General features: G+C 42.8%; 1 protein-coding gene across 1 annotated transcript in view; it reads left to right on the forward strand.

The window, feature by feature from the left end:
- Positions 1–12648, forward strand: part of SNAPC3 (small nuclear RNA activating complex, polypeptide 3, 50kDa) — a 20504-nt gene extending 7856 nt beyond the window's left edge. Inside the window, exons 5-8 of the mRNA XM_009328064.1 lie at positions 7777–7859; positions 9208–9372; positions 10396–10503; positions 12300–12648. Coding sequence (XP_009326339.1) covers positions 7777–7859; positions 9208–9372; positions 10396–10503; positions 12300–12447 — 504 coding nt within the window. The 3' untranslated portion in view covers positions 12448–12648. The remainder of the gene's footprint in view (positions 1–7776; positions 7860–9207; positions 9373–10395; positions 10504–12299) is intronic.
- The last annotated feature ends 6302 nt before the right edge of the window (positions 12649–18950 follow it).

Here is an 18950-nt window from a genome sequence, read left to right on the forward strand (position 1 = left end):
ATAGGAGAGGGGGAGGCAGAGTTTTGCTTTGTTGTTTTTTCTTCAGCACTAAATTAGGCTGCATTGGTTCTGCCTGTGGGTTGCACTGCAAGTAAATACTTCCTGGTGGCATTACCAAGCTGACCTGTTTTGTGTGATGTCAAGAAAAACATCATTAATGCTACCACTGGGAAGTAGTAACACTGGCGGTGAGTTCCTGCATAGATGGCTCCCTGTGGACTGACTTTACTTTGAGCTATATTCTAAGACACCAGAGGTAATAGAAAGCTAAATGTAGACCATCCCTCTTTGAACTTACATGCTTTGGTGTTTGCAACTGGATGCTGATCAAAAGTAGGAATGAAGATTATTCCCCTCTCCCACAATTGCCACATGTTCTCTGGGGATGTGCAAAAGGGGTCCATAAAGAAAAAGCACTCTAATTGAAAATACTGAAATTGCATAATTTTGATAATATATTATATCACATATATATCATATCACAGAATGGTTGAGGCTGAAAGGGACCTCTGGACGTCATCTGGTCCAACCCCCTGCTCAAGCAAGGCCACCTAGAGCTGGTTACCCAGGACCGTGTCCAGACAGCTTTTGAATATCTCCGAGGACAGAGACTCCACAACCTCTGTGGGCAACCTGTGCCAGTGCTCGGTCACCCTCACAGTGAAAAAGTGTTTCCTGATGTTCAGACGGAACCTCCTGTGTTTCAGTTTGTGCCCATTGCCTCTGGTCCTGTCACTGGGCACCACTGAAAAGAGCCTGGCTGCGTCTTCTTTGTATCCTCCCTTCAAGTATTTATACACAAGGATAAGATCCCCCTGAGCCTGCTCTTCTCCAGGCTGAACAGTTCCAGCAATCTCAGCCTCTTCTTATAGGAGAGATGCTCCCATCCCTTCATCTTCATGATGCTTGTGGGACTCTCTCTCCAGTACATCCATGTCTCTCTTGTACTGAGGAGCTCCGAACTGGACACAGGACTCCAGTGTGGCCTCACCAGTGCTGAAGAGAGGGAAAGGATCACCTCCCTCGACCTGCTGGCAATACTTTGGCTAATGTAGTACAGGATCCCACTTGCCTTCTTTGCTGCAAGGGCACATTGCTGGCTCGTGGTCAAGGTGGTGTCCACCAGGACTCCCTGGTCCTTTTCTGGCAAGCTGCTTTCCAGCTGAGGGGCTCTCAGCATATAGTGGTGCATGGGGTTGTTCCTCCCCAGGTGCAGGACCTTGCACTTCTCCTTGTTGAACTTCATGAGGTTTCTGTCGGCCCATTTCTCCAGCCTTTCAAGGTCCTTCTGGACAGCAGCTCAATCATCTGGTATATCAGCCGCTCCTCCCAGTTTTGTGTCATCTGCACACTTGTTGAGGGTACACTCTGCCCCATCATCCAGATCATTAATGAAGATGTTGAACAGGGCTGAATCCTGTATTGACCCCTGGGGTACACTGCTAGTTACTGGCCACTAACTAGACTTTGTTCCGCTGATTATAACCCTCAGGGCTCAGCTGTTCTGCCAATATTATATATTAATAATATAGCATATTATCAATATAATATAAATTAAATAATATGTACAATCTGAGAGAAACCGGAGGATTTCTATATATAATAGTGAAAAGATGGCACATTCTTTTTTAAGGAGACTGAAAGACATCCCAGATACTAGTCTTTTCATTTATGTAAAGTAAATGGAAGAGTCTTTCTACCACTATCTAGTAAAGCACTAGCTGATTAGTTCTGAGACTCTCCTTCTGGGCAGAGGAGTCATGTGAGGCTGTCATGGCCTCAACAGGTTTGAGGTTCGGCTTCCTCAGCATCAGTAATTTCCCCGAAGTAAGTGCGTGTCACCATGCTTAGCCTCCCAGCAGGAGCTGTTAATGAGTGGTGTGCATTCATTCCATTTGTTTGTTTTCCTCAAGCGTGATTGTGAATTTACAGCTTGCATTGAAGTATAGGCTCAGTGTGTGGTAAGTCTTCACAATAAAATTTGCATGTTGCTTCAGCAGACAGGTAATCAGCCATCAGTGGGGTAGAATTTTCTTCCTTGCAGTCTAGGAAGGAAGTGGCACCATGACCTGCCAGAATATTTTCTCTATTTCCAAATAGAGAAAATAACTTCTGACTAATTTAAGGATCTTGGAGACTGATTTAAATCAGAACGGTGCTCTGAGAATCTTCAGGAAAGAGGCTGTGTAAGTAAGTTAGATATTGATGCCAGCTTTCGCTTCTTTTGAAGTGCAGTTTGAGTACACAGACTGAGTGAAAGGATCAAGTTGCTGCTCTCATTGGTTAAGTAAACAAGTGTAGCTTGTCAGCTGATGCAGAGAGAGTAAGAGAGACTTTTTGGATTTTATTGGCTTGAAGAGGCCTAACTTTTCATTCCCGTTACTTTTGGGTTTTGTGATTTTTATTCTTTGCTTTTTCTTCATTGGGCTATGATTAATGGGATGAAATTTAACAAGTCCAAATGCTGAATTCTGCACCTGGGATGGAGTAACACCGGGCAGAAGTATAAATTGGGAGAGGAGTGGCTGGAGAGCAGCCCTGCAGGAAGGGATCTGGGGGTGCTGATTGGCAGCAGGCTCAATATGAGTCAGCAGTGTGCCCTGGCAGCCAAGAGGGCAAACCACATCCTGGGGTGCATCAGACGCAGTACAACCAGCCGGTCAAAAGAGGTGATTATCCTGCTGTGTTCAGCATTGTACGGCCTCACTTTGAGTACTGTATGCAGCTCTGGGCCCCACAATTTAAGAAGGTTGTGAAGGTCCTCAAAAGCATCCAGAGGAGGGCAACAAAGCTGGTGAAAGGGCTGGAAAGCACGTCCTATGAGGAGCACCTGAGGACTTTGGGTTTGTCTATTTTGGAGAAAAGGAGGCTGAGGGGCGACCTCATTGCTCTCGACAGCTTCCTGAGGAGGGGAAGTGGAGAGGGAGGTGCTGAGCTCTTCTCTCTGGGATCCAGCGACAGGATGCATGGGAAGGGTTCAGAGCTGTGCCAGGGGAGGTTTAGACTGGACGTGAGGAAGCGTTTCTTTACCGAGAGGGTGGTCAAACACTGCAACAGGCTTCCTAGAGAGGTGGTCGATGCCCCAAGCCTGTCAGTGTTTAAGAGACATTTGGATAAGTCCCTTAATAATGTGCTTAAACTTTTGGTCAGCCCTGAAGTGGTCAGGCAGTTGGATTAGGTGATTGTTGTAGATCCCTTCGAACTGAAATATTCCGTTCTGTTCTATTGTGTGCTTTTTGTGGTTTGATTTGCATTTTTTGTAAACAAACACCTTAGTCAAACCAACATCGGGGATGTTTAAGAGAATGGGCAATATTGAGGTATTTTATTCCACAGATATGGACACTTTTAACAAGGATCCTGGATCTTTTATGTGGTTACTACTACTGTTGGGATTCCCTGGAGAAACGTAATAGGGCATCCCTCCTTGCAAACTGAAGGATAATGCAAAATCTGGGAGGAAGGAATGTCTGAGTCATACCTCTGGCCAGCATTAATCAGGAAAGACCTGACTCAAATTCCCAAGAAGTTTATAACAGTGACTCCCTTGGCCTTCCGTTCCCTATGACAAACAGCTGTTTTCTGAAGCCTGGAGCAGCTTTAAAGGACTGGCTAATTCAGAACTGCTGTGACTCACAAAAGTTGGTAAGGAGTTGCCAGAGCATGGCAGTACTTACACTTTGTGGTTGGAGAGCCAGGGAGGTTGACAATAACAGAGCTGAAACAAATTGTCTGAATGCAAAGCACATTCCTACCGCTGTGCCTTCGTGCAGGTCATCTCCAGTCGTGAGTCCCATCTCTGGCCGCAGTGTCTGCATTTCCTGTCTTTTGACACCTTAGAGTTAATAGCTCAAAGAGACCTCTGAGCACAGATGAGCATTCATTCTCTTTTTAATAAAGACACATAAAGACTGGTCTGGGGATCCAGAGTGCCTAGTTGTCCACAGCTTTCCTGTTTGATTCTTATTTAGTCTCCTTATGCCTCTGTACCCAGCGTGTAAAATAATTCATGTTCACTTCTTGTCTTCCACTCTTTCTCTGCCTTTTCTTTTCCACTGTAAGCTCTTGCAGGTCATAGGCTGCCTCCTGACAGACATGTAAAAAGTTCGTCAGGATTCTGTGACTTAATGAGCAGTGAGCAACTCCCAAGTTATAGAATTGGAGTGAGCTGGTCACCATGTTAATTATGGAAAGGAACCAAGCTCCATGAAGTTACCTTCCCCGGTCATTATCTGTCTGACCTGCCTGCACATGCATCTTGTTGATGAATAAATACAACCTTTATTTATCCAAGAGCTGGCATACAGTGTAATTAGAGGTGTAAAAGTTGGGACCACTCCACTGTGATAAAACTGTGTTGATGCATATTGGAGAGATGCTTTGTCAAAATGCTCTTAAGTCCATTGAATGAAGGATTCCTTGCAGTTTTCTGTATACTTGGAGAAAATACAGGATTTAAATAGGCTTTGTGCAATACCTGAATGCCAGTGTATAATGGCAGATAAATTTTTTTGCTGAAAGGTCGTGAAACACTGCTTTTCTTCAAAGTGCGATTGAAAATACGGCAAAAATTGTATTCTGTAACTTACAGGTTGACTGCATGTGTATACAGTGTATCTTAGCATCACTTGTATGTGTTGTAGCTGCGCAGAGTTGCATATACAGCATATGCAGAAAGCCTCCCTGAGCAGCAGTCGGTACAGAAGTGTTCCACTCTGAAGTGGTTCGAGAGGGTTTAGTCTGTGTCCTTCAACCTCTCCTCACTTACAGTAATGAATGCTGTGCAAGGCAGCTGACTTGTTTTCCCCAGCCTGGGATAGACTTGTGCGTTAGCTGTATTGCTTTTGCAACAAAGGTGATTTTTTTTTTTTTGGCTATTATTTTTCTTCGGCAAAATGTAATAAAGTACCTGAACAATGTGGTTGCCTGCTTGCTGTGGTTTTTCGACCTGAGGCATCTCCCTGCTTCAAGGTCCACTGCACAAGGCTGTCTCCTGCTTCTTGTAGCTGTTTCTTAAGCCCTGTACATGTGTTGTGATCAGTTTGATAATGTACACTGCTATCTGGCCTCAGTCTTTAAGGGGTTATAGCACAAACCAAAACAACACCCTCTTATATGCCAGAAAGAGCTTGGAAGAGCACAATTTAAAGGTAAAAAAGTTATTTGGATAAAAAAGCACAACCTTTCCTGGTTATATTCTCTCTGCTCAAGTTACTTGTTTATATAAAGGCTGTTTTGACAGCAACAACAGAAGATGGAAATTATGGGAAGCAGATGTATGCCTTAATTAAACAATTACTCCTTTCTTAGATGTTAAATGACATTTGTGTCTAAATAAAAAGTTTGTATGTTTTTTCACCTCTTAATTTTGGCTGTATATATATATTGTGTGTATCTGTTCCATTTCTTTCTCCTATTGCATAGCTGGTTTTAAGTTGCAAAACCACACACAATATTTTGTATAGAATTGTAGAATATCTCGAGTTGGAAGGGACGCATAAGGATCATCGAGTCCAACTCCCTGCTCCTTGCAGGACTACCTGAAACTAAACCATATGACTAAGAACTTGAAATGTGACAGGCTTGGTGCTGTGACCACTTCCCTGGGGAGCCTGTTCCAGTGACCGACCACCCTCTCAGTGAAGAACCTTTTCCCAGTGTCCAGTCTGAACTTCCCCTGATGCAGCTTCATTCCATTTCCTCATGTCCTATCACTGGTGATCACCTATCACCAGAGAGAGGAGATCAGCACCTTCCCCTCTGCTGTGCCCCCCTTGAGGAAGTTGTAGGCTGTGATGAGGTCACTCCTCAGCCTTCTCTTCTCCAAGGTGAACAAGCCAAGTGACCTCAGCTGCTCCTTGTAAGTCTTGCCCTCAAGGCCTTTCACCATCTTGGTCGCCCTCCTCTGGACACACTCTAATAGTTTGATGTCCTTATATTGAGGCACCCAAAACTGCACACAGTACTCGAGGTGGGGCTGCACCAGAGCAGTGTAGAGTGGGACAATCGCCTCCCTTGACCGGCTAGCAATGCTGTGCTTGATGCACCCCAGGACACGGTTGGCCCTTATGGCTGCAGGGCACACTGTTGACTCATATTCAACTTGCCACCAACCCAAACCCCCAGATCTCTTTCCATGGGGCTGCTCTCCAGCCTCTTGTCCCCCAGTTTGTAAAAATACAATATGTCTCTAATTTTTAGCTTTAGGAGAGAACAGTTCTGTGAATGTTGTAGTGCAAGCAGTCTGGTTAGATAAACAGAACGATACTTGATTGTGCTATTTCAACAAGATATTTTCCTGTTGTTATTTATTTTGTTCCTTCTCAAGGAGATGCTTGCAGCTTGAGTCTGCTTTTTTATGGATGAATGTGATTTTACCTAAATAGTTCTGTAGTCCTGCTGCAGAATTTATTACATGTGTAAGGGAGGCTCATGGGTTAGCTCAGTTTCTTGAGATGTTTTGGAATCTGATGACTCTTGCACTGCTGGTATGAGTGCCATAAATTGTTAATTATCTTTGATAGAGAAGACTGGTACAAATGGCCTGTCTGCATGTGACAAACTTCATAATTAAGGGGGATTTCTGAAGGCTGCTAGATTTTCTTCTGAGCCCCAGAAGTGAGGTGGTTGGACCTTCCAAACTTGCATGTCTGTCTTGTTTATATAGATGTGACCAGGGACTGCTCCCATGTGGCTGGGGTGTGCGCGCGTGCGCACGTGCAGGAGACAGAACTGCAATGATTCTCTCATTCCAGCAAAAAGTATTTTGTGGGGTGGTCTGTCCTGATCAGGTGTACTGGGTTTGGCTGGGATGGAATTAACTTTCCTCATAGCAGCCCATGTAGTGCGGTGCTTTGCATTTTTGGCTAAGCAGGGTTGATAACACACCAGTGTTTTGACTATTGCTGAGCAGTGCTTGCACAGCCTCAAGGCTGTCTCTCCAGGTCCCTTCAAGGCCAGTGGGCTGGGGGTGGGCAAGAGACTGGGAGGGGATGTAGCTGGGACAGCTGATCCCAACTGACCAAAGGGATATCCCATGCCCTATGACGTTGTGCTCAGCAGTTAAGAGCTGGAGGTAAGGAGGAGGGGGGCCATTCATGGTTAAGGCATTTGTCTTCCAAAGCAACCACTATGCATGCTGAAGCCCTGCTTCCCAGTTGGTGGTTGGACATGGCCTGCTGATGGGAAGTAGAGAATAAATCTCCTCTTTTTGCTTTGCTTCTGTGCGTGGCCTTTGCTTTTCTCATTAAACTGCCTTTATCTCAACCCACGAGCTTGCCCGTCTTTCTTTCTTTCCCCTGTCCTGTTGAGGAGGGGGAGTTAGAGAGCAACTGGGTGGAGGGTGTGGCAGCCAGCCAAGGTCAACCCACTACATCTTGCTAATTTTTTTTAAATATTATTAGTCTTTTTTTAAGTCAGTGTTGTGCAGTTACTTAATTTGTGCAGTGATGCTTGTGTTCTTGTTCTGTGTGTTTGTAGAAATCTGTAACTGCTATGATGGGTATAGTAATAAGAGAAGACCACTAAAATAACCTGTAATGGCTTGAGATAATATCAGCAGAGCAACTGCATAGCTGGCAATCATATAAGCCTTATTGTCACATCAGCATCTAAAACCAGTGCAAAGCTTTTCTTAGAAACCTGTAGAATGGGGTCTTAATATAATTTAGATACCTAAAGTCTTGGTTTTTGACATGTTCTTGTTTAAGGTGTTAATCTCTCATAACACTAATGCAGACTTATTTCTCTTTCTTTCTTTCTTTCTCTCTCTCTCAGGATCTCTACAAATCTGCTTTCTTTTATTTTGAAGGCATCTTTTATAACGATAAAAGATACCCAGAGTGCAGAGATCTGAGCAGGTACAGTATTTGTAGACATTCACTAAGGAGAACCTTACGGGACAGAAAATTTATGTCATTTTGTTTATGATTTGTGCTGTTTTTAAGACTGGAATGTCTAGTGTATGAAGCTAGAACGGACTCTTCTTACTATCTTTTCAAGTTGAATTGATTTCTACATAGAAGTTTTTTACTTGCTCTACTTACACCTTCCACTCACTTCCCTTGTGTAAAGGGGATGAATGCATTTTTTCCCCTGCAAATCCTGTTTTGCTCTGTTGGGATGGGATACCTGTGGAAGGTGCCAGGTGCTGATCTGTACTGGCTTTTTAAGTGCCCTCGCTGGCTGTAATGACCACCAAAAGATTTGCCTGTGAGGTAGAAGATGGGTCAGAAAGACAACAAGCTCAGCTGTATGGAAGTTGGTTGTTCTGCTCAGTCTTGGAAATACGCTGAATGCCTTCATGGTACAGTCAACAAGGGGACTGTGTGACTGTTGGGAAAAGAAATCTGAGATGGCATTGCCAAAAGTCTCAGATGTCTCTGGAACTATAGCTCACACTGGTTGAGCATAAGTCATATCCATTTAAACTATACATAGTAGTTTATTTTAAGGAAGTATGGGCTTGCTGACGCACTAGTGAGATTTAGGAGATGAAGATGTTAAAATTCCACATGGATGCTGTGGAAGAGCTGTGAGTTTGGACTCTGTTCTTGTTATGCTAGACTTGGTGTGTGACTTCAGAGAAATTAACTATTTTGCTCCTTCTCTTTCTGTCCATGAGCAACAATGATCTTCATGGAAGGGCTTGTGATAACATACCCGGCTTGTAGAAGTGAAATGCCTTGTATGTAGGAGTGTGCTGAAAAACCAAGAAATAATCGCAACAGTGGCCCGTGCCCTTCCAGTGCTAAATTTTGGAAATGTAACAGTGCAGTTGTCAGCTTTGTGTTTCTCCTTGGCAAAAACAAAAAAAGCTTTTTAATACTTTAAAACAAGGTTATTGACCAAGGGAGCAAAAATGACCTGCTGGTAACTTGAATTATTGGAATGCTTGAGAAGTGTCGCGCTGCGAACGACCTGACCTGGATGGGTGCCATCAGGAGCATACACGCTGACTAGAACTCCCCGGGAAGCTGCCTGGTGGGGATTTAAAGGCAGGTGTTCCACAAGAACAGTGCACAGTTCTGTGGGGTTGTGGTATTGCTGTGAAATTACCTTAAATTATTACAAAGTGTTGTGAGGTGTTTTGATTCTCATCTTTTTAACTGTGTCCCAGTGAAGAGTTTTGCATGTCCCCCAAGGCCTGCCTTTTCTGTGCATTCACAGTTTATAGCATTGCTATGCTGTTGACTTTTCTGTTTTCAGAACAATCATTGAGTGGTCAGAATCTCATGACAGAGGCTATGGAAATCTTCAGTCTGTTAAAATGGAGGACTACACATTTAATGATTTGTCCCTCAAAATTGGCTTTCCATACCTTTTCTGCCACCAAGGGAACTGTGAGCACATCATTATCATCACAGATATAAGGTAAGTTACTGCTCTTTGGGAGTTCTTAGGCAGTTGAAAGCAAGCCTCCTGTGGACAAACTTCAGACATTGAATGCTGAATATTTGTTAGACTAACTTTAAGATTATTCTGCTGCCTTCTGCAGGGCTTATTTAAGATTTTATTCCGTATACCTGTGACTACCTCTGCAAGGAAGAAAGTAATCTCCCTTGCATATTTTTTTTATAAATAATTTGTCTGCATAAAAAGACTGCTTTTTGACGAGCATGGCATGACTGTGGTATGGGAGGAATAGCACCCACAGTGAAAAGCCCTTTCTATGCAGAGCCAATGTGTGGCGGATTTACATACTGGTTCTGGAGCACCAGGGAGCAGAATGCTGTTAATGGTCTAGCTGAAGACGACTGGACTCGTTAGTGTAGACTTGGTGCTAAGGGGCAGGAACTGAAAAGGGAACAGAGGAGTGGAAATAGTGGGCTGAGGTGGATAGGCAAGGGAGAGAAGGAGGAGGTGATAGTGGCTGTGAGGTGAGAACCACATCAACAGTAGAACTATTGTGTATACTCTGCTCAGTGCTTAATGGGTAGAGAGAGCACTCCTGATTGTCTGATTTCAGTTCCCAGAAGCCTGATGTAGCTAAGCATTGTTAATAAATGGTGCCTCCCAAGAGGCACCCAAAGAAGGGCATAGATGTTGCAAGTAGATGATCTCAGGATTATGAGCGTCTAAACATTCACCTGGTGATGTTTTTGCCTGTTGGTCTATGTAGGAGATAAAAGCTTTGAAAAGACTGTCTAAAGTAGATGGTCTGAAGACTGCTGAGTTACTACACAAACTGAATTTACTCCTGACCATAAAATCCACGGATGGTGCAACTAGCAGCCTATCTCCAAGTCTTCATCTGTGTTAACAAATGCTAAGCAGAAGTCTAGTCATAGTTTACGCAGGATTTGCTTTATCTTCAATGTCCATGCTTATGTTCCAATAAATTCCAATGAGGCCGAGACTTTATTGTATTTAATGTATTTATTTATTTCCCTCGAGGCTCATTCATCATGATGACTGCCTGGACAGGAACCTCTATCCCTTGCTAATCAAGAAACACTGGTTATGTACCAGAAAATGCTTTGTGTGCAAAATGTATACAGCCAGGTATGCTACATTCTCAGTCCTTTTAAGTTGTCTTCTTAAATAGGTCTTTCTACGTGCTGCTACTAACTTAAAAAAAAAAAAAAAAATCAAAGCTCTGTATGTATTTGATAAGGAGTATGAATAATCTTCATGCAAGTATTCTGAGACCTACTCTTCAGGCGGTTGTCCTCTCCCTGCCCAGCAAAAGGCCTCCTGCAGGTAGTGTTCATTTGAAGATGATGATTCAGGATGATCAAAAGAACTGAAATGATGAAGAGGTTCATTATTTGGCTCAGGTTCTTTTGCATACATAGAGCTCAGCTCTTTGTCAATTACTTTTTAAAATCTTACTTTTGGGGGAAAATGCTGCATTTTTCCCTTATGACAAGACATGTGATTCAAATTCATTTGCCAGAAGTCGTACAGAGCTTTCATTAAATCTAGCATCTCAGTAGAGGGAAGTATGGATCTGTCCAACTTTAATATAGTGAAATCTAGAGATTTTTAAAAGGCATGTAGCTTTCCCCACAGGTAGACTCCTAACCTCTACCTGAAAGCTCTGTGCTGTACAGCTGTACTTGAAGGAACTTCTTGTGATGCAGATTTTCTGCAGTTAAGAGAGCAGAATGTGAATTCAGTGCTCTTTATACACTTTAGTGCTCTTTATTTAGACATGAGAAAGCCTTTCAATAGGCACAGTAGAAAGTCCTCTAAAGGAGTTCTACAGGCTAGGCTAGGCTTCCTGATTTTATAGGTCTGAATGATTTATTTATAAAATCAGCCGCTGCCCTTTTTTCCCCCCCAGGGCAGCTTACACTCTCAGCCTCAGTTTGACACAGCAGCTGTGTCCTTGTTATCTTGCTTGTTTGGCCTTAGACTTCCCTGGAATCAGGCAAAGAGCCAATTCCCCTCGTGATGGCAGCCCATCCTAGTGTTCCTAGCAGAGCCCTTAGGATGCCTTCACAAGTGGCTATAATCTGTGAGGCATTGGGCCATAAGGGGAGGTGGAGCCAAAGGGTCAATGTAGGGGAAAGGTGGGATGGGGAGGACGTTACCAGAGATGATGTAAATGCATTAAATTAAAACCAGGATTAAGCACTAAGCTTCAGTGGGGAGATGGTAAACCATGGATAGCAGAGCTGCTTTGGCTGGCTGTCCTGCATGTTCTAATCTGTGCAGGTAGCATCTTTAATCACTAGAGGCCTTGAGCTGTCACGGCCTCTGAGCGCTACCACAAATTAATTGCTCGGTGACACAGCAGGCCCTCCTTGTGCTGGCAGCTGTGTTCATGTCAACTTCAGTGCTTGCTGAAGTGTGTGGCAATCCTCTCCTTGTCTTGTCTGCATCATCCAGGCCCTTCTTTCAGTCTTGTAAATGGATTTTGTTATTACTCGGAGTAGTTTGGGTCAGTCACGTGTCTGCTCTGTATCACAGTTTCTTACCTTAAGGAAAAACATTTATCTTTTATGACTTAAATGGCCAGGCCATAGGGTGGACAGAAGATTCCTGGGGGGTTTTTTTTGGTTTTTTTTTTTTTGGTTATGCACTGTACCAGCTACACAGGTTTGAGGAGTTCCTCAGGAAATGCTGCTGTAGCAGTGTAAGACAGCAGCTGGGATTGACACTGGATGGGTGTGGAGTTTGGAAAAGAGCTGTGTGCCTGGGGTGGGAGATACGCAGTATAGGTAGTACCTGGTCAGTGTAACGTTATTACTATGTTTGTTGCTGCCATCCCCAACTCTTGAGTAAAATGTTGAGGTGTTTGTCACAAGTGTGTTTGACTCACATGGAAAACACTTGTATTTTGTAACTTGCAGGTGGGTAACCAACAAAGACAGTCTGGCACCAGAGGATCCTTGTTTCTTTTGTGATGTTTGTTTTCGGATGCTCCATTACGATGTGGAAGGCAATAAACTGGGGGAGTTTCTTGCATATCCTTATGTCGATCCTGGGATTTTCAACTGAAACTGACATGAGCCAGCATGAATTCAATGAACTACATTGGTGAATCTGTTGTTCTGGCTGTTAAAACCATCAAACAGCTTGAGTTTTGAGTGTACTGCTGGGTTTTGGGTTAGGCTTCTAATCTTCTTCCCTGAGGTCGAAGGAGCCCTTTGCACTTGAAGTCCTTCTGGTGTACTTTTCTGAGTAAGGATGTATGAATTTTTCAATTCATGGAAAAACATGCTCAGACATCTGCATTTTAATCAGTTACATTTTTAATACACTTTGACAACAATACAGTAGTTTGGAAACTGTGGACTCCAAGAATATGGATGTCTAAAGAGAGTATACCTTGCAAGAGCAGCCGTGATTTGAGATGTTCTGTGCATCCCAGGCTCTGCTAACCTCAAAGGATGAGAACATGGTCTTCGGGCACTCTACCTTGAAAACTGTGGCAGTTGTCATCGCTGAACAAGGGTGGATAGCACTGAATTTGCAGGGAGGAGAATGCTTTCTGAGAGAGAAGCTCAGAGTGCTTGTTAACTTCTGAGGTCTTTCCTGCAAACAGGGAGGTGCTTGTGTCTGTGAACTGCTGCTGTCCTTGTGTTCTGACTCCGAGGACTGATTCTGTGAAGAGTAAACTACATTTCGCCAATTACTGAATTGTACCCTACCTTTCAGTTGACTTTCTTAACTGTTTACAGTGCATGTAGTTTTAATGGTTCCTAAAGTAGTGTTCCTTGTGCATTTCTTTTTTTAGTATCATTCTTTTATTTTAAGTATTGCTGTTTTTTATTAAAATGTGACCAGTTTGTACTTGCTAGTTTGATGTTAAGTTGAAACGCTGCTTGCCAAAACAGAACATACTTACCTAGTGCCTTGCTTTTTAAAGTCATCTGGAATTCAGAGGATTTTAGTGGAGGTCTTTGCTGTTTAGGAAAGCTAGTAGCACTAACTGCTTTTCTTCTGAAAGCTTCAGCTAGTTCTCAAAAAATGCCTAGTTCTGGTCAGTGTAGAAGACAGCTGACTCTGATAACCTGCATACAGAAATGTATTTGACAAATTGAATTCTGTTCAAGTCCTGTGGCCACAGATTCTGCAAGTGCTTACTTGATTATCTTAGATGTCTCGAAACAAAAGTGTCTGAAGTGTTTGCAGGACTCCATTCATCACTCACATATCTGACTGCTTTCCGGTGGTGTATTAGGTCTTGTGAATATAAATCTGTGCTTTTTTTAGGACAAAAAAAAGGTGATTTTTTTTTTTTGGTCCTGTAAGTCAGCTGTTGGCCTGCATGTTTTGAAAACAGAGTAGTGAACCAAGCACTTGTAACAGCAGGAGGTGGTAATTCTCTCATCCTTCAGGAATCTGCAGAAGAGGGAGTGCCCTGCCCACCACAACTGTCACCAGTTAAACTGCCGAGGCTGGGCTGCTTTGTGGTGCTGTAACAGCTGCTTTAAAGATCCCCCACAGTGCACCTCTGGTTGCAACTTCCGTATGTGCCTCGGAAGTTGCCACGCTGCGTCTTTGCCCAATCTCCTCCTCTTTCAGCTGGTAGCATGTGCGCTTCCCAGTCCTCTTCAGTATTGGAACTGAGATCACGTAGACAGCTGGCATAATTTTTAAAGATACTGTTTACTTGTTTGATGGCTTCTTATGCTGAATTCTAAGGTGGCAATCAGTAGGTTTTCTTTTTTTTCTTTCTTCAGCAGTAGGGAGAAGGGAGTGGCCAAAATGTGAATTTATTCTTTCGTTAAACTAGTTCTGCCTCGGTATGCTATCTTTCACCTAACCCATTTACCTTCTTCCACTAAAACGTGGTGGTCAAGTATATTTCAAAATTGCTGCCCTTGCAGGTTAAGAAATTTTGCTATGGCCAGTCCCAGACGTCCAGTAAGGCAAAGAGAAGCTGGGCACAGTCTGGGTGTGGGAGTTGAGTGCATCCTGTGCTTCGCTACAGAACGGAGAAGAACCTGTATTAGAAGCTGCCGTTTGTGTGTTCTGGTCCTATTTCATATTGAATGTTTCAACTTAAATGACAAATGGAACAAAAAGGTCACACTAAATCATAGTTTTTAAAGACGCTGTACTTCCCAGGAGCTGTCACAGGACAGCTGTCTTGATTTAACGTGTCTTTCTGAATGAGTCCTCTGAGTGAAGTCCAGCATTGCACCCAGCTGCCCATTCGTAGTTAAATTTCTATGACACCAGCTGGATATTTGTGTTTTGGCTACTTGTTAAATGCTGTTAGTGTTTCAGTGATCAAAAATTCCAAGTAGGTTTATCATTTCATGATGAAAAATGAGAAAATAATTTTTTTTAATAATCTCATCTGTTTGTTTGGTATTTATGTCTTTTTTTTTTTTCCCTTTTTTTTTTTTAAAGCAAGACAATCAGCAATTTTTTCTTATAAATCCCATGTTATAATAAACTGTATATAAGGGTATGGAACTTGGAGATGATTTGAGTTATATTTAAATGAAAATTTAAGGGCCCTGCCTGCTGACATGTTGTTGTGGTTTAACCTGGCAGGCAGCTAAACACCACACAGCTGTTCACTCACTCCCCCCCGCAGTGGGATGGGGGAGAGAATGAGAAAAAGAAAAGTAAAATTCGTGGGTTGAGATAAAGACAGTTTAATAGGACAGAAAAGGAAGGGAAAATAGTAATAATAATGATGATGATGATAGAATATACAAAGCAAGTGATGCACGATGCAGCTGCTCACCACCCGCCGACCAATGCCCAGCCAGTCCCCAGCAGTGCCCCCCGGCCAACTCCCCCCAGTTTATGTACTGAGCATGACGTCCCATGGTATGGAATGTCCCATTGGCCAGTTTGGGTCAGCTGTCCTGGCTGTGCCCCCTCCCAGCTCCTTGTGCACATCCAGCCTTCTCTGTTGGTAGAGCACGGGAAGCTGAAAAGCCCTTGACTAGTGTAAGCACTGCTCAGCAACAACTAAAACATCGGTGCGTTACCAACATTGTTCTCATCCTAAATCCAAAACACAGCACTGCACCAGCTACTAGGAAGGAAATTAACTCTATCCCTGCCGAAACCAGGACACATGCAAAGACTTGTGTCTGTACTTGCCGGGGGAAGCAAAAAGGCCAGAGTATTAAAAACTGTAGTTGAATCTGTTGAATCTAAAAAATATTAACCTGAATCTGTGGTTGGCTTTTTGCTTTGATCTTTTTTAAATGCTTAGTGATTTGGCAGTATGAGCCTTTGTAACTTATTTCAAACTTTCAAAACGTCTTGGAGATTCTCTCCCTGATGAAAGTTTTTGCCTTGCTGGCAAGACGGCGATACAGAATGCTGTTTCTTGTGTTGAGAAAGAGGAGAGACCCCTCTGATTTTACCGTTGGTGTAAAGTTCCAAAGCAGAATGCGATTCATGTAGATAGTGTCACTTTCCACTGCTAGCTGGGCACTTGTAACATTATCACAATACCCCCCTGTGCAGTTGAATGATGAGCAACTCCACTGGGCTGCACATTATTTTAAGCTGTAGTAAACTTGATTCTGGAGGTAAGGATGCTACTGTCAGAGCTAACTCCGCTTTAAATTTTGTGCATTAACTGGTTTGTTTCGTTTTTGTAAAAAGAATCAGCCTTATTCCTTGGGAGACTGAAGAAGTTCGACTGCCTGGTCAGTTCTCAGCTCTCAGAAATTATATTGGTATCTTTCAAGAGACACAGCTTATGGATACTCAGGCATCTTGGAAGGTGAGATGACCATTTCTACAGTCAGGGAGATTCTGTGAGTTTAGGTAACTTCTGGTTTGTAAATGGGCAGTAAATTCAGGCAGTAAAAGCCCAAGAAGCTGAATGGATAGAGCATGACTTCAGCGAATTGCAGCATACAGTCAGGAGCTTCACCTCTGCATCCATCTCAGTTAACCCTTTGAAGTAGCGGCATGGTTGACCCATTATCTCTGAAACAGTTGTGACAGACAGACGTGTGTTAGCTCATCAACGCTTGTGTGAAAACAAGGTGGATTTGGCATGCTTGTGGAATACACAGTACCTCTTTTTTTGGTAAAAGGGGTTTTGATACAAAGGAATGGTCAAAATCGGGAAGTGCCTATGTGAAGATTCCCGTTTGAGTTAACATCTTTACAGGAACACTTTTGAGGGTGAAAGTGGAAGTTGTTTTCGTTTCCTAAGGCAATAAAATACACCTCGTGACTAGCCATATGTAGAAATATGCAAATTCCAGTGTGCAGTAACTACCTGTATTTGGAAGCTGAATGAGAATGCTGCTGTCTGATGATCTAGCTGCGTGGCCGTGTTAGTCTCTCCCCTTAACAGCAGTCTGTTGTGAAACGCTAGAGATTGCCGAAACTCAAGATCTGTGGAGGCCAAACATCATGACCATCTGCCGAGGACAATTTCATCCGGGGGGCTGCCATGGCTATTGATCTTCCAGGTTTAACCTGAGGTACTGTCTTCAAGATCTGAAAGCTATTCAGTTTTGGTATATAGACACCTTCCATTTCATTACACAAATACATACTCATTATGCACATGAAAAGCTTTGCAAGCAATTTTAGCATTTAGTTTTGCAACTACTTGCATGTTTTTACATTTGTGTGGGAGAAGATTGCTGTATTCAAAATCTTAACTGTATTGCTGCGGACTAAAACTTCTTTCCATGCCGAGTTTTAACTTCCAGTAATCACATAAGTGGATTCCGCTTTGTAAATACCGGCTTCAATATTTATGCCTGCAGCTTGATACTTTAATTTCCCAAGGCAGCCAGCGTGTTATTACAAAGTGCTACTGTAACCGAGTGCCACTGTGTTTTGTACAAAAAGTCATTTTTGAGCGCTTCTTTGAGCAGCAACATGGAGGCTTTCCCCCAGGCACTCTTCACGTCTCTTTCTCCCTCTGATTAATAGAGCTGTGAAGAGAGACTAGAGAGTTTTAGGCTGCTTGCGACCTCGGGCAGGAAGGCAGAGTGGAAATAGTAGCATTTTGTAAATATGCACAAATCATGTTCTTGTTAAGTTCGGTACAGATGCACACATGTGCATGTGCTTCTATCCATTGACATAAATGATAGCGGAGTAATAAGGAATGATAAAAAATATACTTGCATCTGTAAAACTTAACTTAAAAGTACTGGTACTTCACTACCAGTGTAGTGAAGAAGTCTTTAGAAAGCATGCAGCATATTCTAGTATGATGAAGTCTGCTGTACAAATGCAGCAAAACAGGCTCCATAAATTCAGCTGCTGGTGAACAGTGTTGTTGAATGTTGAAATACTCTTCTGTTCGCTTTTCTACATTACCAAACCTATAATCCTGCCTCATCTTAACATTACCGCTAGTTTACAGATATGAGACCAAAAATAAATGTAATGGGTTCTGGTTAAGGTCACCCTATAGAATGACTTAACATCATCTAGATGTACCAGTATGTAAACAGACCGCTAAAAGTTGGTCAAACTACTTCAAAGAGGTGTTAGCAGCAGCTTATGTGTAGTGACTACACGTTGCACACACGGTCTCTGAAGGAGTGGCTTATTTAGAAAGGGAAAAAGCCATTCACTCCGATGGATTCTGGCAGTTACTTTAAAAAAAAATTAGTAACTAGTGCAAACTAGCGAAGATGACTAGGTAGCAGTTTTGAACACAATAAACGTAATACTGCTTCTGCAGTGAGTATCAGATACAAGTTCTGATTTCAAGCTATTCATGCTTTTTTCTGTGCCTCTCGTCGCTAGCGAGGATTTTTTTTTCTTTTTACTTAAACCATGCAAGTGAAGAGAAGGGGAGATTAGGGCTATGATCCTAAAACTATTATGTAGTTTACTATTCCAGTCTGTTAGGAAGAAGGAAGGGGAGAAAAAAAAAGGGCAGCAAAAAGGCAGTGCTAGGGAAAAAAATTTCCACCTCTTCAGAATTAGGAGATGGAGAATGAGGAGGAGTTACTGCATAGTAGTGCATGATCTCAGTGAAAAAGCATTAGCCATGATAAATCTGTCACTTTCAGATTCTGGAAAACAGGGGAGTTTGAAAGCAGTGCTGAGGTTACTGGACCTTCACCTGGTTGTGATGTATTGAGTGCTGAAGCTGCTTTTTCCTATTACTGAATACCTAGCTGCTTAGCACTACTGTAAGAGCGGAACTGCAAACAAAAGTAAACATTGTACCAAGTTGCTGAACTTGAAATGGGGAAAAAGCTGTATGCCTTGTTTTATACATGAGCAGAAATCCCTGTTCTCCGTACTACCCTAGGTAAGAATGAAAGAACAGCAAAAAAAAAACCCAACAGGTGGGCTGACTGAGGAAGCCATGGCAGTGATTTACAAGGGCCATAAACAAGAAATAATTTGACTTTTCAGTATTTGATACCATGCTGTTTGGGCCATACTGCAATACTAAAAACTCTTCCTTGTTGAATGGTGTGAGCTAAAGCTTCAGAAGTACTGGCCTCTGTACTGCAGGCTGTAATCATGTTTTTCTGTTGCTGCCCTGAAGGTGACACAATACAAGGTGATACGTACACCTGGAACAG

This window comes from Pygoscelis adeliae, unplaced genomic scaffold, assembly GCF_000699105.1.
Source record: "Pygoscelis adeliae isolate BGI_AS28 unplaced genomic scaffold, ASM69910v1 Scaffold45, whole genome shotgun sequence".
NCBI classification, from domain to species: domain Eukaryota; kingdom Metazoa; phylum Chordata; class Aves; order Sphenisciformes; family Spheniscidae; genus Pygoscelis; species Pygoscelis adeliae.